We start from the raw sequence: 27,159 nt of genomic DNA, 5'->3' as shown, positions 1-27,159 counted from the left end.
ACGGTCGCTGGCTGTTTGCAGCAGCAGGCGAGGCGAGGGCAGAAAGAGACGCTGCTGGGCGCCTCCCCTTCCCCAAACCAACACAAAAAACTACAAAAAATAGCCCCGTCTTCAGCAGATAAAAGGCTAGAAATCACCGCACGGGGCTTAAGCGTGACCCCGGGCCTTTTACCGGACAGAGCGGCCCCTGTTGAGCCCGTTCGAGCGGTTTAAAGTGAAGTTTGGCTTCAGTTTCACAGGTGAGTGGCGACAAAACCCGAGATTGTCTGGCCGCGTTTCAAACCCTGGAGAGCTGCCTACATAGATTGCATATGTGGGCCTTGTAACCCGGCTATATGGTGTTCTTCCAGTGCTGTCTATTTAGGGAGCTCGCTAGGGATTGAGACAGGCTCTGTTATTATATTCTGCATATGTCTGTGTGTGTTTATAGTTAGCTTAACGTTACTGCTTCTGTATCAGGTTTCTCTCTGCCTGTGTGTTGTGCTTCAGCTTGCTGGGGCAAATCCTGTCTGTGTTCATGGCAAAACATATCAATAACTTTATTAATATAGTATTTTACAATGACGATTGTTTCAAAGCAGCTTCACAGGATAATATTGCAGCAGAATTAGATTTGGCTGTACAGTCGTTCTGGAGTAAACAGTGATGTTATCAGCTTATTTTAATTTATCATAGAGAGACAATGTTGGCAGATCAGTATTATAGTTTATAGAATTAAATAAGACCTAATTCATTCATTTTATTTGTATATTTAGTTGAATAACTTCATAATGTTAGTGTCCCCAACTGAGCAAGCCAAGCCAAAGGCGACCAAAGGAACCCAAACTCCATCAGGGCATGAGGAGAAAAATAAACCTGAGAGAAACCAGACTCAGTTCTGCTCTGGCCTATTAACACACAGTGGAGGATTATTATTCTGCCAACATTACAGGTCAGAAATCACATTAGATCTGAATATTAGAAAGTTCTGGGTATAACACAAGAGACGGGTTTATTTAGGATGGCGTGATTACACAAGAATATTAATATTTAACAGATTGGAGTCGTCGCGCCGGGTTTATTGAGGATTACTAAACACTGCTAATCAATAAAGCATGTAATTAGTTGAAGACTGTATTGTATTTAAGGTTTGATGAATTCTGGGCAGGCCTCATGTCATTACATTTTACTAAAAAATCAAGTAATACATTAAAACAAATCAGAAAATCTTACTTTACGTTTTGATTGCTATTATTTCATAAAATTATCATTATTAATTTGACTCTATCATAATGCATTTATTCTGATATTTTCATAAGCAAACTGGTGAAAGAAACAATAAATTATATTGTGCATGGATTACATTCAAACTTATGTTTTTAAACAAATGTTTTTATTATATATACATTATTATTATTAATAATTTTTTAATAGTACTTGTTATTTATTGTTAATTTTAAGGGAAATAATGTTTTATTTTCCCTCTTATATTAATTTATTATTTACTATTAATTATTGCTGAATTTTAGGACAATTATTAATTTTGACCTAAATTTCATAATTAAACAAACTGTAAACAAGAAATTAAATTGTGCATAAATTTTTTAAACAGTTGTTTTTGTTACTATATAAATTATTATTATTATTATTATTATTTTAATAGTACTAGATAAAATTACTGTTAACTTTTAAGGACAATAATTTTATATTAATCTATTATTATTATTATTATTTATTATTATTATTTATTTTATATTAATCTATTATTTATTTAATACTAATAGTTATTGGTGAATTTTAGGACAATTATTAATTTATTCTGACATTATTTTCATAAGCATAAAATGGTTATGGTCCTAAAATCATCTCAGTATTGTATTCTTTATGTAAAATATAATTTTATTTTAAATTAAACATTTATTATGTATTAGTACTAATTAATTATTGTTAATTTTAAGCGCAATAATTGTTTCATTTTTCTTAATTTGAAAATAAATAAATATTAAGCATAAAATGGGCCTGAATATTTGTATGTGAAATATTAATTTATTCATTATATTTTTGCCCATTTATATTAATTTATAATTTAATTTAATTATATAATTATATATTAATTATATAATTTTTTTTATCAGTAATAATTTTTAGGACAATTATTTATTTATTCTGACATTTTCATGATAAATAATAATAAAATGTTTATGATTGTCCTAAAATCGTCTGGATATTCTTTATGTAAAATATTTTTTTATAAATTTATATAAATATATATAAAATTTATTTATTTATTTTTTCTTTAATATGTATTTATTATTTCAGTTATAATTAAGCAAACAGATTAAACAAGAAATTATATTTTGTATAAATTAAAAGTATATTTAAAAAAAAAAAGTTAGTTTACTTAGTTATATTATTATAATATTTATTAATAATTCATTTTTTACTTTAAAAATAAATAAATATCAAGCATACAATAAATAGTTCTGCTGGTCCTAAAAATCATCTGGATAATTGGATGTAAAATATTTTGTTTAATTTTTCCCTATTTATATAAAATTTTTAACAGTAATAATTGTTGTTCGGATAATTATTAATTGATATAGACACTATTTCCATGATAAACAAGCAGAAAATAGTAATGACGGTCCTAAAAATCATCTTTTCCATTTTTCTCTAATATTGTTTTAGTATTATTAAATTATTATTATTATTATTAATTTATTCTGACACAATTTTCTTAATTTAACAAGCATAAAATTGTCCAAAAATGATTCCCAATGCAAAATATTTATATTTAAAATTCGTATTCCTTGAATATTTCTGCATAATTAGTGATAATTACAGGTGTCAGCATTAAACGGGAGCGGCAGAATGTTTTGTGTTTGTGTGCTGTTGTGTGTCTGTTGCGTGTGCGTCGCTCATCTCTCCGTTGTGCTTCCCTCTGCTCTTCCAGCTCTAACTCCTCCTTTTCTTTATCTCCACCTGCAAACGTTCCCACTCCTCCTTTCTTTCCTCTTATCTTCCTCTCGTCCTGGACCATGTGTGATAATGGGGATCTGGAGGACAAGCCGCCCGCTCCGCCTGTGAGGATGAGCAGCACGATCTTCAGCGGCGGCGGGAAGGACCACGCGCTCGCAGCCAATCACAGCTCTAAGCCCCTCCCCTCCGTGCCCGAGGAGCGCAAGCGCAACAAGATCATCTCCATCTTCTCCGGAGCCGAGAAAGGTGCGGTGTTCTTTTACATCACGTGGATGGCCGGGTGTGTGTGTGTGTGTGTGGCTTACCTGGGGAACACATGGCCCCAGGATGCACTATGGGAAGAAGGCGAGCCGGCGGAGGCAGTGTGATGCTTTGGCCAATGTTCTGCTGGGAAACCTTGGGTCCTCCATCCATGTGGATGTTACTTTGACACGCTCCACCTACCTAAGCATTGCTGAGACCATGTTCAGCCTTTGATGGAAACGGTATTCTGGTGGCTGTGGCTCTTCCAGCAGGATAATGCTCCTGACACAAAGCACAAATGCTTCAGGAATGGTTTGAGGAGGACAACAACCAGTTTGAGGCGTTGTCTTGGCCATCTAATACTTTTAAAAATGTAATCGACAAAAAAATTATCAAAAAACGTGACATTTTCATCTAAAATGTGCAGTTTGAAAATAACTTCATAGACTAGTATTTGCCAATTAGTCCAGGGTTCAGTGTGCTTCTATTTTTAGTGTCTCCTCTTAAATGAACCGTTTGTCACATTTGCAGTTAAAGTGCCTTTTACCCCAGTCTTCGTATTCTCGCGTCGTCAAACCCACAGACCGAGACTGAGCAGTAAAACACGCTTTGGCTATGACTTGTGTGTGTGACTCTAGGTCTCCGTTGATGCGTCACCTCTCGGTTCACACTTGGCTTGGCGTCTCAAAGACGAGGCATGTTCTCTGGGTCAGAGTGAACCTCGCTCATGCTGAGTTTAGATGCTCATGAAGTCCTGCAACGGGTTGGGTATCCGCATAAAAGTGGCTAAAACGGGTGATTGTGACATTTATAAAATTCACGGGCGGGGATGCGGGCGGATAATGAACTCTGTGCAGGCGGGTGGTAGTGCGGATGAAAAATGTGCAATGTGGCGAGGTTAACGAGCGAGAGAAGCATATAAGGACAAGCGACACCAATAAAAGACGAGAGATCACCAGACCTGGATTTGACGTTGACTTGTGTTTGTTTTATTTAGTGCTGGATAACGATTAAAATGTTTAATCGCATGATTTTCTGTGATTAATCTCGATTAATCGCAATATGCGCAAAATTCAATAATGAATACAAAAGTGCTGCTAAATGAACAAAAGTGCAATAACATATGGTTTGCAAACACTTTAAACAAATAATGTGCTTTTTAAAGCAGTTAAAAGTTAGTAACAGTTACAATATTTCTTGTAAATATCAACTTAAACTAAATTAAGTTAAATTGGTGGTCTACATATATTGATTGTTTGTAATATTCTCATCAGTGTTCTGTCAGCTTCAACATCGGCCGACTTAAATCTGCATATTTGTGATATTCACCCCAGGGCGTTATTTAATTTAATAAAGGCCATTTTTTAAAATCGTATTAAATGTATGCATCATCTTTCATGTTAAATTCTTACATTTGATTAATGAATTCATTTATAATAGTAAAGACACTATAGGCTGTTACCAATCAAATTAAATCATTTAAACTGCAAAAAATACAGCTGCAATAAATAATGTTATAAGATTGATGATCTAAATAAAACATGCAATCATACTTTAAACATAACCGCCAATAGGGGGCAGCAAGTGTTCGTCTTCATGAGCGAGTCATTGAGTCGTTTATTCAAATGATTCATTCAAATCACTGAATCATTCAGTAACAAAACACCGCGCTGAGTGTTGCTTTCCTCTAGAACTATTTTCATCGGTGAAATGGAACAAAAAAAGGTTGTTTGGATCTAAAAATGTAAGTAACTTAATATTAATTAGGCTACTTGTTTAGTGAACTAGGCTACAGCAATCATGCAACACAATTCACGACTGCAAAGTCGACTTGTGTTATTAACAATATCATAAATCATAAATATCAACAACTACAAAAAGCTCAGTTTTGCCCCAGTTTGTTTCTTCTGTGAGTTTATATCGCTGCTCAATTGTTTTGATTTCTCCACATAATATCTCTGACAAAGAGATGGGCAGCGCGATCCTTAACGCGACTAACGTACCAAAATGGCGCTGATATGTCACTAGACATTAAGAAATCATGTTAATTTTTAAATACTTCTATCACTGACAACAGTAGTCCGACCAGGATATTGTCATTATAAAGTTGTTGTTGCCTTCAGCTGATGTTGATGATGACGTGTTTTGGCCTGAAGCTCCGCCCTCCACCTATCGACCAATCACGAACTTAGAAGTGTTTGGGCATCCGGGTTGCCAGATCTGCTCTAGTTACCTCAGCTGCAGATCTACAAACGTTCTGCTGATCCTGCAGCCAATCTGGCAACCTCGAGTCAGGGGAGATGGGATAGTGATTGCAGTACCAGTTTTGGTCATCTTACATACACTTCTATTAAAGACTTTTAAATGTTCGCCGGTTCCCGCCTCCTTCTTTCCCGAGCATACTGTATTACAATTACTATGTCCAAATTACCATTACACACACACGCAACAAGTATGCCATTTGACCCATCACGTCACCACCACTGCGACGGTGCAACTTTTGTTGATGCCTCGTAGCCCAGATGGAGTGAGCGTTGCAGGCAGGGCTTGACATTAACACCGGGTAGATTTCAGCTGTGGCGGGTACGGCAGCCACTCCCACTAGCCACTTTGGCGGGTTGAATATAATTTCAGCATACAGCCAAATGAAATGCGAAGACTGTCGTATCACAAAATTACAATACTTTATTGTTCAACTTGCAGTTAGTGAAGGCGGGATAGGCGGAATCGCGCTGAATGACACAACAGAAGCGTTCGTTCTCTCTCTCTCGATCTCTCTCTCTCTCTCTCTCTCTCTCTCTCGATCTCTCTCTCGATCTCTCTCTCTCTCTCGATCTCTCTCTCTCTCTCTCTCTCTCTCGATCTCTCTCTCTCTCTCTCTCTCTCTCTCTCTCTCTCTCTCTCTCTCTCTCTGTCACGCGCAATCAGTTCTCCATGTCAGTGTTGGGCAGTAATGTAATGACGCTACAAGCTTACGCTTTTCAGTAGCTTGATGGTAGCGTCGCTGTTTTCTTGATCAAATAGCTTTTCAGTAGCGAAGCACTTATGTTGATCAAGTAGTGCAGTAGCGTCCACGACAAGCGAGAGTTACACTTTCCCAATCATTTCTAAAGATCAAGATCAAATTGGAAACACAACTGCCAAGCCGCGGATATACTTCACTTTCTTCGTTCCTTTCTGCCTCGCACAGATGTACGCGAGCCTTTCAAAGGACTCCTTTGGCAATGAGCGCGGAAAGACGTGTTCGGCGTGTGCACTGGATACGCGCACTATCTAGTTTACGTTTGTTTCCGAGCGCTCAGTTCGCTGTTGCACGCGCGTCGACAAAAGATAAATCGTCTTCAGTGCAAAGTTTTAATAGAATCTATTGTGTCGCTTGAATAAACACCTCTTATTAAAAGCATCGGGGTCCAGTCTGGCCACCTCTTGATATGAATAAATGAAACTTTTTTCCATGGAGATAGAACACACACACACACACACACACACACACACACACACACACACACACACGTGTGATTTGCTGTAATTGTCCAGCCCTTGCCCACATGCAAATCCCAGCTGATTAGGGGTGTAACGATACGCGTATTCGTATTGAACCGTTCGGTACGAGGCTTTCGGTTCGGTACACGGTACGCATTATGTACCGAACGGTTCTTGGACTAATTAATTCGATTTGGAAAATAAAAAAGTGTGTGAAATATAATAATATGCGTTCAACAAGGTAGCCCAATAACCAAAACGACATAATAGGCAATGCCCCTGACACCGCCGAAGTGAAAGGAAAAAAAAAAAAACACCAAATATGTTTTAGGCTGCTCAGTCAGGTGCTCGCTTACTCAGTAGGCTACGCGCTGAATGCTCGTGGCAAAATGGCTATTGCGTTTAACAAACCAGAAATAGAAGATCCTCCAATAACCAACAGGTCTGGTGTTTGGGTGAACTTTGGATTATTTGTAAGCTATGATGGTGTTGGCAAGAGTGATGGATTAAAAAACAACAGTCTGTCGCATTTGCTGATGGTACAGCAGCGGGAATAATTCATGTCATGTAAGTCAAAGCCGACAACAAGACGATCTTGTTGTCTTTACGCCGACAACAAGACGATAAAAAGGAGAAACAGCCACAAACTATCCCACAAACTATCCCCGCAGCATTTAGACAGACATTTCCAACTTATTTAAATGGCAAAACACATCACCGCGGTGAGTGGTCCATTTATAGCCGCGGATATGAGACCTAACGCCCGTTTCACACAAACTCCGTCTGCAGTGCGTGTGCGGTGCGTATTTTTTCCCGTACCCATGTTAACGGGTGACAGTTTTCACACTGCACGCGGATGCGGTCCGTCTGTTCGTTCCAGGAGCGTTGCGTCTGCAGCAGTGTACGGATCGTTTTCGTACCGAGTCTATTTTTTGCTGCGCTGCGCTGCGCTGCGCTGCGTTGCGTTGCTGCATTAAAGTGATAGAACATTGTTCGCATTAAAATAAACATGTACTGACGCGAAAATCTAGTAATTTCACCACAGATGCATATCATTTAAAATATACTCTTGTTTCAAAGTCAACACATGGCTTTTTTTCTCAAGTTAAGCAACAAAACGACACCTTACCTGGCATTTAGGTTAAAAAAAGTGCCATAATGGAGAGCACTCGTACTTTCTTGGAGGTGAAAAGCAAAGTTATTTTTGACCTGCAGGATTTCTTTTAAAAGGGTGTAAAAACGAAAGAAAAGACGAGAGTCGGCTGTTTTTGAATAGACTATTGTAAGTTTCTAATTTAAAATGTTTGTGATTTAAGGCTATAAACTATGTTTAAATGTTTTGGCACTTGTGTGAGCTAAATCTAAAGTATATAAATATGAATAAATGAATTTAATAAAATGTTTAAAAGTAATAGCCTACGTAACCTGACTTCTATTAAAGAGCAAACAAAGAGAATTGGAATTCTGACGAGGCATGTTCAGCAAAAACTTTTGGATTTTAAATAAAAAATAATGAATAAATGCTGTGTTTGTGATATGCAACAGCGGATCAGTTGCGGACTGCAAACGCAGCATATGTGAAAGCACTACAGGGTGTGGGGCTCCTGCAACGCACACGCAACGCAACACGCACCGCACGCGCTAATGTAAAGAGCTAATGTCTTATTCCTGTAACTACATAGAAGATAGGTAAAATCATACAAAAAAAAATCATACTTTGTTAGTTTTAATAAAAAAATAATAAAAAAGGTAATTTCTGCCAATTTTTTCTTTTTGCTGTATCTAAAACATACCAAACCGAACCGTGACACCAGTGTATCGTATCGAACCGAACCGTGAATTTTGTGAACCGTTACACCCCTACAGCTGATATATAATGTAGTCTTGATTTGGGTGGTCACTCTGCTTTTGAAAGTTTGAGAGGGTTTTAAATCTTCTAAATCAAGTAAAATGACTCAAAATCAAGTAATTTAAGCATGCCAAAGTCAACTTTAAACATATACAATGTAATTTCCAAACCGCAAAATTGTGGCCAGTGAAAATGCTGAGTGGCTAGTAACTTTGGAAAACCACTAGCCACGGTGCCTGGTGAGCAAAAAAGTTAATGTCAAGCCCTGATTGCAGGAGTAGCAATTGATGAAGTAAAAGTAAAGTTGGTGAGTGGAGTATATAAAATTGTTGACAACGAGTCTTTAAAGGCACTTTTGCCTGTTTCATTAGCCCATTCATGATGCTGTTGATGTTGAGAGAGGTGCAAGATAAAAAATAAAGCATTTTAATTGGAATGATTTTATCGCGTGTGATTTATCGTAGGCACGGATCGGGTAACGGGCCAAATATTAACAGGTCTAGGCGGGTTCGGATTTAATTTGGATATTTTCACGGGTCTCGAATCGGATCAGGTGCTAAACCTTGCGGGTACGGGCGAGGCGGACGGGTCTCCAAAAATGGAACTGTGCAGGACTCTGGGATGAACTGCTGTGTGTGTTTTGCCTGACAGGTGGCCGAAGGAAAGACCGAGATAAAGAACGACCGGAGATCTCGCCGCCCTCAGATTTCGAGCACACCATCCATGTGGGATTCGACGCGGTCACCGGCGAGTTTACGGTTAGTACACGTCTATATAAGTGCTTTACTAATGAATATTAAAGGGATAGTTTAGCCAAAAATGAGGCTGTGATGTTTATCTGCTGACCCTAAGAGCGTCCGAGATGTGTGTGTGTGTTTGTTTCTTCAGGAGAACACAAATGAAGATGTTTAACTCAGCCGTTGCTCGTATAATGCGTGTCAATGGGGTGTATTTCTATGAGTAAAAAACACACACACATACAAATCCATATTAAACCCTGAGGCTCGTGGAGACACACTGATGTCTTAAGACACGAAACCATCGCTTTCTGCCAGAAACACAACAGTGTCTGTTTTATTTTTTACCTCATATCAGACGAATCTCATCTAGTGTTCCCATTCGCTATTTTTCCACTGAGTGAGGTCAAAATAACGGCGCGATCATAGATATATATTTACATAGATGCCTCATTAGGGCCTGCACGGATCAGTCAAATGAGGCATCTATGTAAATGTTCACGCCAGGATGTTGACCTTCTTCGGCTGAAGTAATCGCTTGGGAAAACTAGATGAGATTCGTCTGATATTAGGTAAAAAATAACATAAATACTGTTGTGTTTCTCGCGGGTGTATGTTAGTGTTTTCTGGGTGTTGCTAGGCTTTTGCTAGGGCATTCCTAGGGTGTTCTGGGTGGTTGTTAGGGTGGTTAGGGTCAAAATAGCCAATCCCTGTATCTTTATAATGTTCTGTTGCTGAGATATAGCCAATTCATTCTGCCGTACAGTTGCTAGGGTGCTGTAAATTGTTGCTAGGGTGTGTTAAGACAATTACCTGGCTGAAACTAATAGATTGGGTGTGTATTTGGATATTTAAAGAAAAGTTTGAGTCAAAAGAGGCCACCCATTTGTTGATTATTCTGATTAAGATCTTTTTTTCAGAAGTCTATGAGGTGGTTGCTAGGGTGCTGTAACTGGTTTCTAGGGTGTAGATATGAGATTGTTACGTCCCTAATTATTCAAAAGAGCACATCCACACGTCTCTGTGACATTCTCAGTCGGATACATGATCTTGCAAAATCCGTGCCCGTGTTAAGCCTATGGGATTGTTTTCGCCTAGTTTTCCGCGAACACTGCATGATCATCTTAGAAGAAGAAGAAGAAGAAGTGCAAGTGAACAATAAATGATGCATAAAAAAAGATTTGAATGCTGCCTGACCTGAACAAGCTGCACTGTTTGAAACGTCTGGGAATATTCTGGCTTTCTCCGTGTCGCGCAGGGAATGCCGGAGCAGTGGGCCCGATTACTGCAGACCTCCAACATCACCAAGTCCGAGCAGAAGAAGAACCCGCAAGCCGTTCTGGACGTCCTGAAGTTCTACGACTCCACGGGCAACAGCCGGCAGAAGTACCTCAGCTTCTCCTCAGGTGTGTGTGTGTGTGTGTGTGTGTGTGTGGGGGGCATGTTTTTGTGAAAATGAGGACAGATGTGTATAATGCCATGGGTATGACACCGGTATTACAGGAGAGGGTGAAATATGAGGACATTACCCATGTCCCCACTTTACAAAAGGCTTATAAATCACACAGGATGAGTTTTTTTGAGAAAGTAATAATGCAGAATGTTTCCTGTGATGGGTAGGTTTAGGGGTGTGTGTGTGTGTGTGTGTGTGTGTGTGTGTGGTGTGTGATGGATAGGTTTAGTGTGTGTGTGTGTGTGTGTGTGAGATGGGTAGGTTTAGGGGCAGTGTAAGGGGATAGAAAATATGGTTTGTACAGTACAGTCCCTGACAAAAGTCTTGTCGCTTGTGTACAAATTGACCTAAAGTGCCGCTGAAATATATTTCTAATCAAGATTTTTTTACAAGAAATGGCTCATTTTAATCCCACCAGCTTTTGTGATAATGTTTCAGTGAAAAACTAAACTTTCAAAAAGTATTCTAATATTCACAGCTTGGTAAAGCCCATTGAGTCAATTTTTGCAAAGACATAAGTGTTGTCACCTTGTCATATGAGCTTCACCTGTGACTAATAATGGATCAATTAGGTCTCAAGTGTGTATAAAAAGAACCCCAGTACGCTAGACCTTCACATCAACTGCAACTAGACCTCTGCAAACATGCCTAAGATTCACCCTGAGACTAAAGTTTTGATTATCAAGAGGCTGAAGACCAGATCCACTGCTGATGTGGCAGACACCTTCAATGTGTCTCAGCGTCAAGTACAGAAGATAAAAAAAAGATTTGAAGACACTGGAGACGTTTTTGACAAGCCCAGGTCAGACAGACCCCACAAGACAACTGCTCGAGAGGACCGTTTGTTGGCTCGAAAATCCAAGGCCAGCCCATTTTCCACTGCAGCAGAGCTCCACGAGACCTGGTCACCTGAAGTCCCTGTGTCAACCAGAACAGTTTGTCGGATTCTGTCTCGAAATGGCCTCCAAGGTCGAATCAGTGCCCAGAAGCCAGCACTAAACAAAAGACAATTGAAAAACCGTGTGGCATTTGCCAAGGCCCACAGCCTGCTTAAAGGATGGACGCTGGAAAAGTGGCAGAAGGTGGATTTTTCAGATGAATCTTCAGTTGAATTACACCACAGTCACCACAAATATTGCAGGAGACCTACTAGTTCCCGAATGGATCCGAGATTCACCCAGAAAACAGTGAAGTTTGGTGGTGGAAAAATCATGGTCTGGGGTTACATCCAGTATGGGGGTGTGCGAGAGATCTGCAGGGTGGAAGGCAACATCAATAGTCTAAAATACCAAGAAATCTTAGCTACCTCTTATTCCCAACCATAAAAGAGGCCAAATTCTGCAGCAGGACGGTGCTCCATCGCATACTTCCATCTCCACATCAAAGTTCCTCAAGGCGAAGAAGATCAAGATGCTCCAGGATTGGCCAGCCCAGTCACCAGACATGAACATCATTGAGCATATGTGGGGTAGGATGAAAGAGGACGCATGGAAGACGAAACCAAAGAATATTGATGAACTCTGGGAGGCATGCAAGACTGCTTTCTTAGCTATTCCTGATGACTTCATCAATAAATTGTATGAATCCTTGCCAAACCGCATGGATGCAGTCCTTCAAGCTCATGGAAGTCATACAAGATATTAAATTTGGATCTCACAGCACCACAACTTAATTTGCTGACATATTTTTGTATTCGCAGTAAATTTGTTCAATTTCCTTATAGGCGACAACTTTTGTCTTGCCAAAATTTGACCTTTCTGTCTTGATTAAATGATAAATATTTTTTCTGTGAAACTTATTTATTTCAGTGCATTAAACATCATTTGGGAGGGTTTTAGCTTTTCATATGAGCTATTTCTAACACCAATGAATTAATTAAAAGTCAGGTTAATATCAGGTTTCCTAGAAAATAGATAAGCGACAAGACTTTTGTCAGGGACTGTATAAAAACCATTACGCCCATGGAATGTTTCCACATTTCACAAAAACAAACCTGTGTGTGTGTGTGTGTGGGTGCGCGTGTGCGCACAACCCTCTACAATGCGAGTAAATGTTCACCCTGTGTGACTAAATAATATATATCATTAGCCATTGGCTAATAAATTCTAAGATTTTACTCGCCAGTGTGTGTTAGAGGTTAAGAATAAGTTATTTCAGCTCATCTGACGACATACCGCTCACAAATAAACACACGAGTGAGAGTCTGACATATCACGCAGAATCGAAGCGCTACATATTAACGATATTCTTTGTTGTATTTTCCTGTCAAATTACCAGAGTTCATTAAGAATTACTCCGCTTTTAAGTGTAATTTTAGGCGGGACTAATGCGCAATAGGCAATCTCATTGGCTGGTGCTCATCTTTTCCTGCCCCTGTTGTGATTTCAGCCAATCAGTTTGAGCGCATGCGGTCAACGTGATTAATATTCATGAACCCAGCAGCTCATCAATCCAACTTCAGTCAAACTTATTATTATATTACTATTATCTATTTTTTTTACAGAAACACCAATAATATCTTAAGCACCACCACCAGTTCGGTTAAATGACATATGCATTCATACAACTGTTGTAGTGCTAATTACTAAAGTTCTATCATTAAATAGTGTAATATAATATAATAAAGTATGGCGGCTAAACTAAAAAATTTACAAGCCAATGGCGATTCTATTGCCTGTGCGCGTGTGTGTGTGATGCTGATATTAGCACGTCACGTCGTACTGACCGCTATGCTTTTCTCCACTTGTTTGTGTGCAGAGAAGGACGGATTTCCCTCTGGTGAACAATCGGTATGTTATTTTAGCTCATTTCACAATTCGTTTTGATTTCAATTTTAAAGTTTTAGTGACTTTGTCTAGCTGAAGATAAAAATGCTACATTTTATTTCTGTTAAAGTTTATTTTATTTGAAGCAACAAATGTTTTTAATGGTTTTAGTTTCAGTTAATTAATTTAACTTAATTATTTTAAATTAATATTTATTTAAAGTAATGCATTGTAATAAATACATTTTTTTTAAGTCTGTAATTTTATAGTTTTATACATTTTAGTTATTTTAGTCAATTCATATAATGAAAATAAAATGTTGGCAACTAGCTGATTTAAAGTAAGTTTAACCCTTATTTTATTTAAAGCAACACTTTTTTTATGGTTTAAGTTTATGGGTTATAGTTAACTAAAACTAGTTAAATATAACCCTGATATAAACGTAATTTATTTCAAGTAATGTATCATAATAGTTTTTTTATAAACGTTTTTATACGTATATTTTTTATTTGTCTATAGTTTTTATACATTTTTAGTACTTAAGTCAAACTTGCTGAAATAAAGTAATTTTTAAAAATATCTTTTCTGTTAATGTTTTTTATTTAAAGTAACAAAAATGTTTTTTTATTGTTTTATTTTCGGTTAATACTTAATAATTTTAAATGAACGTTTAAAAAATCTAATGTGTAGTTTTTTTTCTTCAATTTTTACGTTTTTCTTCTTTTTTTAACGTCTACTTTTTATACATTTATTCTACATATAATTCAGTTTTAGTAATTTAAGTTAAACTAAATTATAATTTAATATTTTGGAATCATTTTATTTCAGTAATTTTTTTTTTTTAAGCAACAATGTTTTATATGGTGTAGTTTTAGTTTTTAGTTTCTGATATAATTACTCTGTTTGAAGTTAATGTTTGTTTTATTTCCAGTTCACACCAGACGCAAATGAAGCGATTAGTACGAGTGATTTACATGTTTAGTTAATGCGAAGACGTTAATAGTCATTTTGCGCCTTGATTTATGTGAATTAGGCGGCGTGAATTGAGTGTTAACCAATCAGGAGCTTGCTCCAGTAGTGCCAACAATGAGGAGAAAGTCATATGTGGATACCCGGAGCTGTAAGATACATCTTCATACTTTGTAGAAACCTTTATAGAAACTGGACTAATATAATATAAGAGCTCGAGCTGCTGCGTTTTGGGCTAGCTGGAGTTTGTTTATTAAGCGAGTAGGGCAACCACCCAGTAGAGCATTACAATAATCTAGCCTTGAGCTCAAGCTAGCTAAAGCAAATTGAGCTTAGTCGCCATATTTAAAAACAATCCATGTCAGCCATTTCACAACGAAATGAGCCGCCTGGCAGAAGTCCCTTCCACGACACAAATTTGCATCTGTTGTGAAGTGAATGTTTCACGCGGATGAAGCGAGTAAACTCAAAATGAATTTTTTTGTGCAAGTCGCGTCTGGTGTGAACCCACAGGCTTTTTTATGGTTTTGGTTTTAGTTAACTATAACAACCCTGGTATGACTAACAAAAACACTGACTAAACCAGGTCAGGTTCCTTTCCGAATATAATCGCACTGCTTTTCATCCCTAAAACCTAAGCCTGTCAAAAAAACACCAGAGCCTTCGTCCCCAATCAAAACGGTGGATGATGAAGAAGACGATGATGACGAGGAGGCGCCACCACCTGTCGTCGCACCCCGACCGGAGCACACTAAGAGCGTAAGAAGCCATTAAAGGAATAGTTCACCTAAAACGACTAGAGTAGTCTATATAAACCAGTGTTATCATTAGCCGCGTTTCCACCGCGGGAACTTTCCCCAGGAACTAGGGACTTTGGTGTGTTTCGACCAAGCGGCAACCTCCCGCGATCTCTCTTGAAGCCAATACGGATGCAATATAAACTGCAATTCCTCAACTGGCCACTAGGGACTGGAGCAGAATCTCATTTACCCCTTTTCCACCAGAATGAACCGAGTGCTAGTTCAGAGCCAGTGCTAGTGTCAGTTCTAAGTTGGCTCGAATTGAGAGCCTTTAAGAACCGGTTTGGCTTTCCACAGGCTAGAGAGCCACCACAGCGCTATAGGTCTTACGTTACTGTATACATCTCATCTTTCTCGCTAGCGTTTTAGCAATGCTAGCGAGGCAGCGGGAAATACATACACACCAGGCTTGTTCGAGATGCATCGGCGATGCGTGGACCAATCCGCGCATGATATCAAAATACCGCGTGAACGATCCAAAAGCATAAGGAGTCGTTAGCGCTAACTGTACTTTGATGTGACACGCGATCGGGCTGCACAGCGGCATCAAAACGCAGCGAATCCAACGCATTCGTGCAGCTCTCCATGATTTGTATAGATGGAGATTACAATCGAGCAGCTGTTAGCTTGATTAGCTTTTATTTAAAAAACGGTGATGCAAGCGGTTCTTACTTCTAGCCCAGCAATGTTTTGGTGCTACTTCAGAACAATTATTCCTGGCTTGGAGCTGGTGCTTTGGCTGTGGAAACACAAAGAACCGATTTGAAACTAGTTTCTGGCTCCAATTTAGCACCCGCACTGCCTTGGTGGAAAAGTGGTAATTGAGGTAATTAAAAATCTCAACTTTACAGCAGAATAAAACATATTTACAGCCTGGTACAAATTGTTCAGAGTAATTTCGGTGGAAACGGGGCTTTTGAGATAATATTACAGATTTTATTAATATTTATAATGGTTTCAGGTATATACTCGACCATCGGTCATCGACCCCCTCCCTCCGCCCGCGGCGTCTCCAGACACAGAGGTCGCGTCGAAGGCCACTGACCGACAGAGACCCAAAAAGGGCAAGATGACCGACGAAGAGATCATGGACAAGCTCAGTACGGCACTTTACACATCGTTCTTTGTGCGGTTGAATTATATTTTTTTTTTTGCGAGACTCGAAAAATGTCCTCTGTTCTTCGTCAGGAACCATCGTCAGCATTGGAGATCCAAAAAAGAAATACACACGCTATGAGAAGATCGGACAAGGGTAGGTCCAAAAATGTTGCACAACATGTTGATGTTCATGGATTGAGACCAATAACTGTCTTTCCACAGAGCTTCGGGAACGGTGTTCACCGCCATCGACGTTGCCACGGGTCAGGAGGTAATGCAAAAGAGAGAGAAATGGATTTGCGTCTCTTTGGTTTTTCCACACACTCGTCATCTCAACGTGTTTCTGTCTCTCAGGTGGCCATCAAGCAGATCAACCTGCAGAAGCAGCCCAAGAAAGAGCTAATCATCAATGAAATTCTCGTGATGAAGGAGCTGAAAAACCCCAACATTGTCAACTTCTTAGACAGGTAAACATCCATAAAGTCAACTTGACCTTAATAAAGTTGATCTTAAAGGCTTGCACTATGTAGCTTTTCCATCCGTTAGAGGTCGCCTATTCAAAACAACGGCGTAGTTTGATGATGGCAAGTTTGAGCGCAGAATCTTGGGACGTGTTCTTCACCCATAGAACGTAAAAAATATGTACGGCGCGATGTCACCCATTTCCACTTGGCAGATTTGAAGCTTTCAGGCGGCCTGCGCGGCGCTGACATCTTGGGACCGGAGTTGCGCAGTAGAGAGCAGGAAGTACAGCAGGAAGTACAGCTGCGATATCAAAAGCCCGCCCACACTCTCGCAGATGCAGAACAATTAATTATGTTGGTGTGAAATAAACAGTTATGGAAATGTAGAAATTAAAGCTAAAGCTCCAATCTGCTCCCAAAAATCCCGAAAAAAGTCTGTTAGTGCCTCAGTGACAACTTCACTGAGAGAAGCCGTCAGTCTCAGCTGTCAATCATGTCATCAGACACCCGTTGTTATAGCATCAGATAACTATGTAAAACTAAACTTATTTTAAAAACAACACTTGAAATGAAATCGTGATGATAACTGCCTTAAGTGACAAACTAACTTAATAAATATTATATTTACAAATTAAATATTTGAAGTGTAATTTGGGGCGGCAGTGGCTCAGTGGTTCATGTAGGTTGTCTACAAACCAGAAGGTTGGTGGTTCAATCCCCGGTTCCACCTGACCAAGTGTCGAAGTGTCCATGAGCAAGACACCTAACCCCAGCTGCTCCCGACGAGCTGGATGGCTCCTTACATGGCTGACTTCGCTGTCGGTGTGTGAATGGGTGAATGTGAGGCAAAAATGTAAAGCGCTTTGGATAAAAGCGCTATATAAATGCAGTCCATTTACCATTTAATTTGATTGTTTAGTTTGCCTCGCGTCCATTAGAAAACACAGAGGGGCGGCTATACTGGGACCGGCCATCGGGGGGGCGATCGAGGCACGAAAGCTTCAGTATCTGAGAGGGATTCTGCTGGCTTGTCTTCACCCATAGGCCGTAAAAAAATATGGACGACTCGACATCATCAGTTTCCGCTTGCCATATTTGAAGCTTTCAGGCGGCCTGCACGGCGCTGACATCTTGGGACCGAGTCTGCGCAGTAGCGATTTCGGGACCGGAGTTGCGCAGGAAGTAGAGCAGGAAGTACAGTCGCGGTATCAAAAGCCCGCCCACACTCTCACAGATGCAGAACAATGAATTATGTTGGTGTAAAATAATCAGTTATGGAAATGTAGAAATTAAAGCTAAAGCTCCAATCTGCTCCCAAAAATCCTGAAAAAAGTCCGTTAGTGCCTCAGTGACAACTTCACTCAGAGAAGCCGTCAATCATGTCGTCAGACACCCGTTGTTATAGCATCAAATAACTAAGTAAAACTAAACTTATTTTAAAAACAACACTTGAAATGAAATCGTCCTGATAACTGCCTTCAGTGACATAAACTAACTTTGGGGAAAAAATATTTGAGGTGTAATTTTATTATTTAGTTTGCCTCGCGTCCATTAGAAAACACAGAGGGGCGGCTATACTGGGACCGGCCACCGGGGGGCGATCGAGGCACGAAAGCTTCAGTTTCTGACAGGGGTGCTGCAGGCTTGTCTTCACCTCACAGCCGGTGGGAAACAATCAGGATAGGACTCGGGCAGAAATCATGTGATTATTAATGTTACTGTAGTGTGAAGCAGAGCAGGAGCGAGTGTTGAGGAGCTGAGCAAGGCCACTGGGGCAATTGTTAAACACATTCGAAACACGGTTCGCAAGCAGCAAGACTTTTATTATGCCATAGTCGTCTGCGCCGGTTCCTCTTTTCCGGTCACAATTCATGATTCGGATCGCGTGCCAAACTGCTGAAATCACGTGACTTTGGCGATCCGAATCATGAAACGATACGCTGACTCATAACGGTTCGAAGCTTTGTCTCCAAATCGGCCCATCACTATATAAGTCGTTATTACGTTTTTTTGCGAACAAAAACTCTTCTCGCCGCTTCATAAATGATTGTAGAGCCGCTGTAGTGAGATGGGCTTTGTAGCGACGTCTTTAGTGCCTTTATGGGTCTTGAGAGAGGAAATGACATTGGTGTCAATGAAGGCCTTTCTGAGCCATCGGATTTCAACACTAATATCTTCATCTGTGTGTGAAGATGAGCGGAGGTCTGACGGCTGGCCAACCACATTAGGGATTAATGACACAACTTACATTACTGGCTGAACTAACCCTTTAAGTACAGTACTGAAGTAACTTTACTTAGTTTCTGTCCACCTCTGGTTAATTGTGTGTCTGCTACAGCTTTCTGGTAGGTGAGGAGCTGTTCGTCGTGATGGAGTACTTGGCTGGCGGCTCGCTCACGGATGTCGTAACTGAGACGTGCATGGACGAGGCTCAGATCGCTGCTGTGTGCCGAGAGGTGCGTTGCCAAATTTGCTACTTTAGGTTTAGGGGGAAAGCCTGATGATTAATGCACAACTGAACGGTGTTCTAAATTAAGGGTATATGTTAACAGGAAGTAACCAAGTCGCTTAACTAATGAACTTCCTCTGTTATCTCACAGTGTTTGCAAGCACTGGAGTTTCTGCACGCTAATCAGGTCATTCATCGAGACATCAAGAGTGACAACGTGCTTCTGGGAATGGACGGTTCTGTCAAGCTCAGTATGTTCTCCCTTCTGTATGCTAGCACTCTGGTTTTTACCACATTAAACATGAAGTTCAGTTAGATCACAGAACAAAGATGCTGATTATGGAGGAAACTCGCTGAAAGGTGTCTTCACACCTGGTTCTCTTAGACTCATAAAGTGTCATGTTTGGGTTGTTTTGCAGCTCGTTCTGAACAGTAGAGCTCTTCTGAGCCTAAACTAGATGACTAAAGAAACTGCAAACAGACTGTTCTCTATTGATGTGCAAACAGACCAATGATAGACGTTCATGTCACAGCCAGCTTCATCATCTCAACATTTCTTTGGAAGTTTTTCACCCTGCATATGAAGTGTGAGGCAAACTAGCCTAAAATATAAGGGCCTATGATTTCCTCGATGAAGACGAAATACAAAGCTTAATGCTAAATCACTGAAGTAACCTTTTAATGGATTTTGCTCCTTAAATTAAGTCCTTAAAGGGTTAGTTCACCCAAAAATGAAATGTCTGTCATTAACTCCTCCCCCTAATGTCGTTCTACACCCGTAAGACCTCCGTTCATCTTCACACACAGTTTAAGATATTTATGTTTAGTCCGAGAGCTTTTATGTTCCTTCAATGAAAGTCTATGCACACTATACTGTCAATGTCCAGAAAGGGAATAAAAACATAATCAAAGTAGTCATTATGAGACATCAGTGGGTTAATTAGAGTCTCTTGAAGTATCCAAAATACATTTGGGTCCAAAAATAACAAAAACTACGACTTTATTCAGCATTGTCTTCTCTTCCACGTTTGTGTTCAATCCTCAAATAAAGATTCAAACGGTTATGAATCAGCGAATCGATTCATGATTCAGATGCATGTCTAGCTGCTGAAATCACGTGAGATTATCGATTCGAATCATTGATCGATTCGCTGATTCATAACCGTTTGAATCTTTATTTGAGGATTTCCTCACAAAGTCTCATATGGACGACTTTGATGATGTTTTTATTCCCTTTCTGGACATGGACAGTATAGTGTGCCTACACTTGCATACGCTCTCGGACTAAATATAAAATATCTTAAACTGTGTGTGAAGATGAACGGAGGTCTTACAGGTGTGGAACGACATTAGGGAGAGGAGTTGATAATCAATTTCATTTTTGGGTGAACTGACTCTTTAAGACCTTAAGTCATGAATGAAATGAACCGCCTCTAATCGTTCTTTTGTCTCCTTTGCAGCGGACTTTGGATTTTGTGCCCAAATCACTCCTGAACAGAGTAAGAGGAGCACTATGGTGGGAACGCCATATTGGATGGCTCCGGAGGTCGTGACGCGCAAAGCCTACGGACCCAAAGTCGACATTTGGTCCCTGGGCATCATGGCCATCGAGATGGTGGAGGGAGAACCACCGTACCTCAATGAGAATCCACTGAGGGTATGTTGGCTAGTGTTGTAGTCAAGACCACCTTGACCAAGACCAACCGAGACCAAGACCAGGGGCTAGTTGCATAAACTTAGCCACTGTGTTAAGGCTGTGTCTTAAGCACTAATTTGTCCAATTAGCAATTAGTCAAAATGTAGCCAGTCTTACTTTTCTAATTCAAATTGAATCGATCTACCATTTTATGTAACTGATTTTAAAAAGTTAGGACCAGTCTTAAAGAAAATTAGATGACTTACTTTTAAGACTAGTCTAAGTGGTTTATTCAACCGGCCTCAGTTTGTGCTGAGACCAAGAGAAGAGCAAGACCAAGGCAGGGCGAGATCGAGTCAAGACCAGACCAGACCAGAGCAGACCAGCACTCCTTAAATGAATCTAAAAGATCCATAACAAGCCCTTCTGTCTGAAAAATTACTTATATTTAATGAATAAATGTAATTAGAATAGTAAGGCGCTACAGCGCTGTTTCCAATCATCACTGACAATAAGTTGCATCTGAATTGGTACAATTACACCATCAGAAATTAATTAAGATTAATTTAACATTAAAATAATTTAACAATCACGGAATAATTTATTCAACCGATTTGTTCAAACCAACTGATTTAGCAACGAAACGTTACCGAATTAGCAAAGACACAGTTTGTAATTTAATATTAACTTCTTGTTTATTGAACGTTTTAAATAAATCGATATAATTTGCAATCATGCTTATATTCATGAAAACAGCTCTCTTGCTCTTGTGTTATGGCTTAATTATATTCTATGTTATATAAATAAACTAAATCTCAGAATTTTTTGCCGTTTATATAAATTTTGGGCATTTTTGAGACAATGCTGCGCTGATTTTGAACCCGGCAGCACATAAACAAAAGAAATCACATTACAAAGAAGTTATTGATTGCATTTTAAGTATATGTTTTATATCAAATCACATTAATGAAGTTAAATCAGACAATGCACCAGCAATTTAGTGATATCCCAGCTGTTGTGGTCTTGACTGGTCTTGAGATAAAATCGCGAGTCCTCTAAGACCGAGACAAGAGCGAGTACAAATGAGGTTGAGGCCGAGACTAGACCAAGACCTTCAAAAAATGGTCTTTAAGGGTTAGTTCACCCAAAAATGAAAATGATTTCATTAATTACTCCCCCTCATGTCCTTGGACACCCGTCAGACCTTCGTTCATCTTCAGAACACAAATGAAGATATTTTAGTGTAAAGCTGAGAAAGGCTTCAGAAAGGTCTCCATTGGCATTCAGTCCATTCCCACTCGCAAGACCCATAAAGGCCCTAAACACATCGACACAAAGCCCATCTCACTACAGCGGCTGGACAATAATATTACAATGAGACGAAAATAGTTATTGTGTGCACAAAAATCAAAATAACGACTTTATCGTGTCAAATGTACTGAATGCCAATGGAGGCCTATTGAAGCCTTTCAACAAAAATATCTTCATTTGTGTTCTGAAGATGAACGAAGATCTTACGGGTGTCCAACGACATGAGGGCGAGTAATTAATGAAATCATTTAAATTTTTGGGTGAACTAACCCTTTAAGACCAAGACCGGTCTCGAGTACTACAACACTAATGTTGGCGTCATTGATTTTCCAACAAGTTGTTCGAGGGTCTGTTGACAATGCAACTAAAATCTCAAACTCTTTCTTCCTCAGGCACTCTACCTGATTGCCACCAATGGGACTCCAGAGTTGCAGAGTCCTGAAAAGTTGTCGCCCATCTTCCGAGACTTCCTAGGTCGCTGTCTGGAAATGGACGTGGAGAAGAGGGGTGGAAGCAAAGAGCTTTTGCAGGTAATCGCACTAGCGATTTAAAGAGATGGTTCACCAAAAAAAGAAAATTCTGTCATCCTTTACTCTCCCTCATGTTGTTCCAAACATGTATGAGTTTCTTTCTTCTGCTGAACACAAAATAAGATATTTGGAAGAATGTTTATAACCAAGCAGAGAGAACAACCATTCACTACCATAGTATTTTCCCCCTACTATGGAAGTGAATGATTGTTCTATCGGCTTTGTTACAAACATTCTTCCAAATATCTTTGTTTGTGTTTAGCAGAAGAAAGAAACTCATACAGGCTTTGAACAACATGAGGGTGAGTAAATGATGACAGAATTTTCTTTTTTGGGTGAACTATCCCTTTAAAGTGTTAATTTACCCAAAAATGAAATGTCTGTCATTAACTCCTCCCCCCCCGAATCATGAATCGATTCACTGATTCATAACCGTTTGAATCTTTATTTGAGGATTGAACACAAACGCGGAAGAGAAGACAATGCTGAATAAAGTCCTAGTTTTTGTTATTTTTGGACCAAAATTTATTTTCGATGCTTCAAGATAGGGATGGCGAAAACTAAACATTTTCTTTTACCTGACCACCGAGCCTTATTAGCCGGTTGAAACCGGTTAACCGATTAGTTTAAAATATGCTGCGCTATTTGAAATAACAGCCGCGAGCCGCACCTGCAATCTCGCAACTGTCGCATCTCTCTATGATCTCTCTGCCTTTTTTAAAATCCTCTACAGCTCGGAACATGAGTCCCGCAGACGCGGCGCCGAGGAGCTTGTTTGTAATCGGAGGACAATGGCTCCTTAGTTTCGAAATGGTTTGGGTGATCGCGTTGAAAATAAAGGCATTTGTCTAGCCTTAGAAGCTCATTTGAAACATTGCCGCGGCTCGTTTAAGAAAATGACAGCTCCGAAGAGACGCCACTTTAGTTCTAGGTAGTGCTAACGATAATAAAGAAAGATGATGATCAACACCGTATGTGTTACCACTGAAATGTAGATGTAATATATTTCCAAATGTAAGCCCATCTTAAGCGGAATGACGCTTCATCCTGTCGTCTGCCCGGGCTCTAACCTCGAGGGTTTTAGCCGGTTTACTTTTAGCAAACCATGTGAGCGCGCAAACCCAAACGCTGTGACCTCGCGCCAAATGTTTTTTATTGGTTTATTAAGTACAAACAGGCGAGTTATGAAAAATTGAGTGTGAGGGATTTGTTCACTTCACACTAAAAGTTTTTAGAATGAGACGGCTAACTGTAGCAGCGTTTAGTCCACTGTCTATAATAGCCTAATTTAGAGATCACTTTTTTTTTTAACCGACAACTTTGATCGGTTAACGTTGATACGGTCAACCATCGGCCAAATCGGTTAACATCCCTACTTCAAGAGACTCTAATTAACCCACGGATGTCTCATATGGACTACTGTGATGATGTTTTTATTCCCTTTCTGGACATGGACAGTATAGTGTGCATACACTCGCATACGCTCTCGGACTAAATATAAAATATCTTAAACTGTGTGTGAAGATGAACGGAGGTCTTACGGGTGTGGAGCGACATTAGGGAGAGGAGTTAATGACAGACAGTTCATTTTTGGGTGAACGAACCCTTTAATGAATAGCATGACTTGTGTGAACTTGTTTATTAATCAAACCTGTCGTCTTCAGCACCCCTTCCTGAAGTTGGCCAAACCTCTCTCGAGTCTCACTCCTCTCATTTTGGCTGCCAAGGACGCCATGAAGAACAACCGCTAGCCTCTCGCGCCGAACGAGCTGTGCCCGCTAGCGCAGCGGATTGCTGAACACTCTCGAAATCTGTGCCAGGTGTTTTTACCAGTGTGTCAACAACATATCAATGTTGCCAAAAAAGAAACTCCAAGCATTTCATTTGGGTCTTCGCCTGTTTTTAAACCTGTATTGGCCGCTGTGGTATTGGGGGCAATTAGATGTCCTCCTGCTCTCATTAGATTCTTGTGGGACTTTGTCTGTGTTTTATGTATGAACTCTTCCACTCTTTGGCTTCTTATAGACCTCGTATGCTCCATAGTTGATGACCAAAGTCAATTATGGTGATTTCTGTAGCCCGAATCATGACTGAAAACTGTGTAGCCTACTCCTGTTCTTGACCTCGAAGGGAAGGAGCACCTTACTGATACACGCCAACTGCGAGCAGTGAATGATTTTTTGTAGTCACTCGTGCCTTTGTTGTTATTCCAGCAAACACCTTTATACTTTATCTAAAGAGGCAGATTTTTGCCATTGAACTTCCTCTAACCTGAGACAAAACTTTCATGTGATGAAATGTGTAAATGACATACTTCGAAGAAGCGTAGCATTAGTTAACCGAAAGCAGGACACGTAGATGTGTATGTTTGTGTACATGAACACTTTTCTTGTTGTTTTAGTAACTAACAGTTTATTATGAAGTAAATGCAGTTGTCGATAAGTCATGATGTAAGAATTGATAACTATTTTTATGCCTTTCAGTCACTTGTTTTGCAAGTAAAAGCCGGATTCCTGCAAATTCTGTGAACAATACAGTCATTGCAACATTGTGTACATCTCTTGTTCTTCATTAAAAGAGGACTTGAAACTTGAGATTAGAATAAACTCTCTCTAGGGAACTTTTATAGTCTGTTTAAACCTTCTCCTGATTTAATGGGGTCATTTCTGTCATGCAGCACCATTTGAGCCTATGTGAATATGAACTAAATTAATGTGTTGAAATGTAAGGATTTTTTCTTTAAAAGGGTTTAGTAGCCTTTCACGAATGTTACGGTTAAGCGTAAGCACCTAAAACTTAATCTAATTATGGATTTATAATTATTTATACAATTATTTGCTTTTTAGGTGATTCAGAGTTAATTTGCATAGGGATGTCAACTTGAAGCATTTTTTTTACCTTTAATATTTGTCAATTACTATTTTTACATTAATTTGAATTGTTTATGTTGGTGGACTTTTTTTTAAATTTATTTATTATTATTTGTTTTCTTTTACTAATTTCACAAGTCATAAGGAAATCCCTAAAATCAACACTTTCTGCAGGTTGATATTAGATAGGACCTAACTTTTGTTAGTTTAAAAACATCTGCCCAAAGCAAAAATTATTGTAAATTCGCTTTTATGTTCACTTAAAAGTTTAGCATTTTTTAGGATTTTCTCATTTATAAATATTTAAATACATTTGTACCCACTTTATTAAAACATGATAGGTCATAAAAAGGTATAGTTGAAATAATGATAATAGTTAATAATCCATTCCTTTATTAAGTCACGTTTCCTTTATTACGTGACATAAGTTAAGTTACTTTTAATCATTTTACACTTGGAAAAAAAAACGACATCATGTTTGATGTAACTTAGGTTTTGGGGGCGCTACGTTCAATTTAATTTTCTTTGCCGCCGCAAAAATTCAAACCTCAACGGTCGAGCAAAGCAGTCAGGACATCATCACGACGACCAGCGAAGACGAGGAAAATCATCGATTATTTCTGTTTAAAGTTGTCCATTTTCATCTCGAATTCACTTCTGAATGAAACACGAAGGTTATTTAAGTAATTTGGCGTCAAAATCAGCATTTGATCACGGGTGGTCCTTGTGGTGAGTACCTGAGAATGTTCTGTGGTCGACACCTGAAGTGGCAAAGTATTCGTAGTAGTTAAAGGGGTTTCTGTGAAACAAAGTTTCTTTATCCATAAGATTTTCATCTTAATTTCATAACAACGTCGGTCAGTTTTGACTCGATCAAGTGCGTAGGCAAAAAGACGCGGCCTTGTTGTCGTGACTACTTTTTAATAGAATTGTAACGATAGTCCTTAATCTTGTTCATGAGAGCTTCTTTAATAAAGTCTTTATTCAAACGATAATGTTCTTTTATTAAGTTACGCTTTTTTGACTTGTTTAAATCGACGTTTCTTTATTAACACTGGTTAGCGAGCCAGCGCCATCTTAAGGTAAGTTAAGTCTCATTTAGGCCCTCTTTCAACTAAATTAGTGAAATAACAACAAAAAGCGATTTTTGTTTTATGTAACGTAAATGTATGAGTTTTTAACTTGGGTGTCTTGATAATATTGATCAAATTAGCCGAAGTGCCGTTTCCAGCACACAATAACGTATATATCAACCGAAACTTTGCGTAAATTACGTGTTTTTTTGTTGTTGTTGTTTTGTTTTTATACTAAATATAGTATTGCTTTATTATTATTATAGCAGCAGGCTTTCTTATTAGCATTGATACATTTTTAAAACTTAAGTTTCCTCAGTAGATCCAATTGCAAACGTTGATCCCTAGATTTTGAGCTGTCAAATCCTTGGTCCATTCATATTGAGTGAAAAATGTATAACTGTTGACATTTAATTATGTAAAATCGAAGTAAAAAAATAACCTTAATCCAATAGAAATCTGCAATGTGCA

The 27,159-nt window shown here is 39.1% G+C and overlaps 1 protein-coding gene across 2 annotated transcripts; it reads left to right on the top strand.

Moving 5' to 3' along the window:
- On the top strand, positions 1 to 25,371 carry pak2b (p21 protein (Cdc42/Rac)-activated kinase 2b). Of its 2 annotated transcripts, none has more exons than XM_067415228.1 (15): positions 1 to 239; positions 3,042 to 3,204; positions 9,185 to 9,291; positions 10,529 to 10,676; positions 13,481 to 13,512; positions 15,097 to 15,216; positions 16,219 to 16,357; positions 16,446 to 16,509; positions 16,578 to 16,626; positions 16,710 to 16,822; positions 19,158 to 19,275; positions 19,420 to 19,519; positions 20,729 to 20,925; positions 22,608 to 22,745; positions 24,410 to 25,371. In XM_067415228.1, the coding sequence occupies exons 2-15, from the start codon at positions 3,069 to 3,071 to the stop codon at positions 24,494 to 24,496; spliced, it is 1,548 nt and encodes a 515-aa protein (XP_067271329.1). In that variant the 5' UTR covers positions 1 to 239; positions 3,042 to 3,068; the 3' UTR covers positions 24,497 to 25,371. The 2 variants fall into 2 exon arrangements, with proteins under 2 accessions (XP_067271329.1, XP_067271327.1); XM_067415226.1 differs by having other exon boundaries at positions 2,933 to 3,204.
- Positions 25,372 to 27,159: the final 1,788 nt, after the last annotated feature.

Source organism: Pseudorasbora parva, chromosome 14 (genome assembly GCF_024679245.1).
Source record: "Pseudorasbora parva isolate DD20220531a chromosome 14, ASM2467924v1, whole genome shotgun sequence".
In the NCBI taxonomy this organism is placed as follows: Eukaryota; Metazoa; Chordata; class Actinopteri; order Cypriniformes; family Gobionidae; genus Pseudorasbora; species Pseudorasbora parva.
Note: the sequence above shows the minus strand (reverse complement) of the source record. Positions and strands in the feature narration are given on the sequence as shown.

Excerpts from the sequence above, each read along its gene's own strand:
- pak2b (XM_067415226.1), top strand. The coding sequence starts at position 3,018 with ATGTGTGATAATGGGGATCTGGAGGACAAGCCGCCCGCTCCGCCTGTG. Across the intron at positions 13,513-15,096 it reads TTCCCTCTGGTGAACAATCG|CCTGTCAAAAAAACACCAGA; the intron begins GTATGTTATTTT and ends CTAAAACCTAAG. Across the intron at positions 15,217-16,218 it reads GACCGGAGCACACTAAGAGC|GTATATACTCGACCATCGGT; the intron begins GTAAGAAGCCAT and ends TAATGGTTTCAG.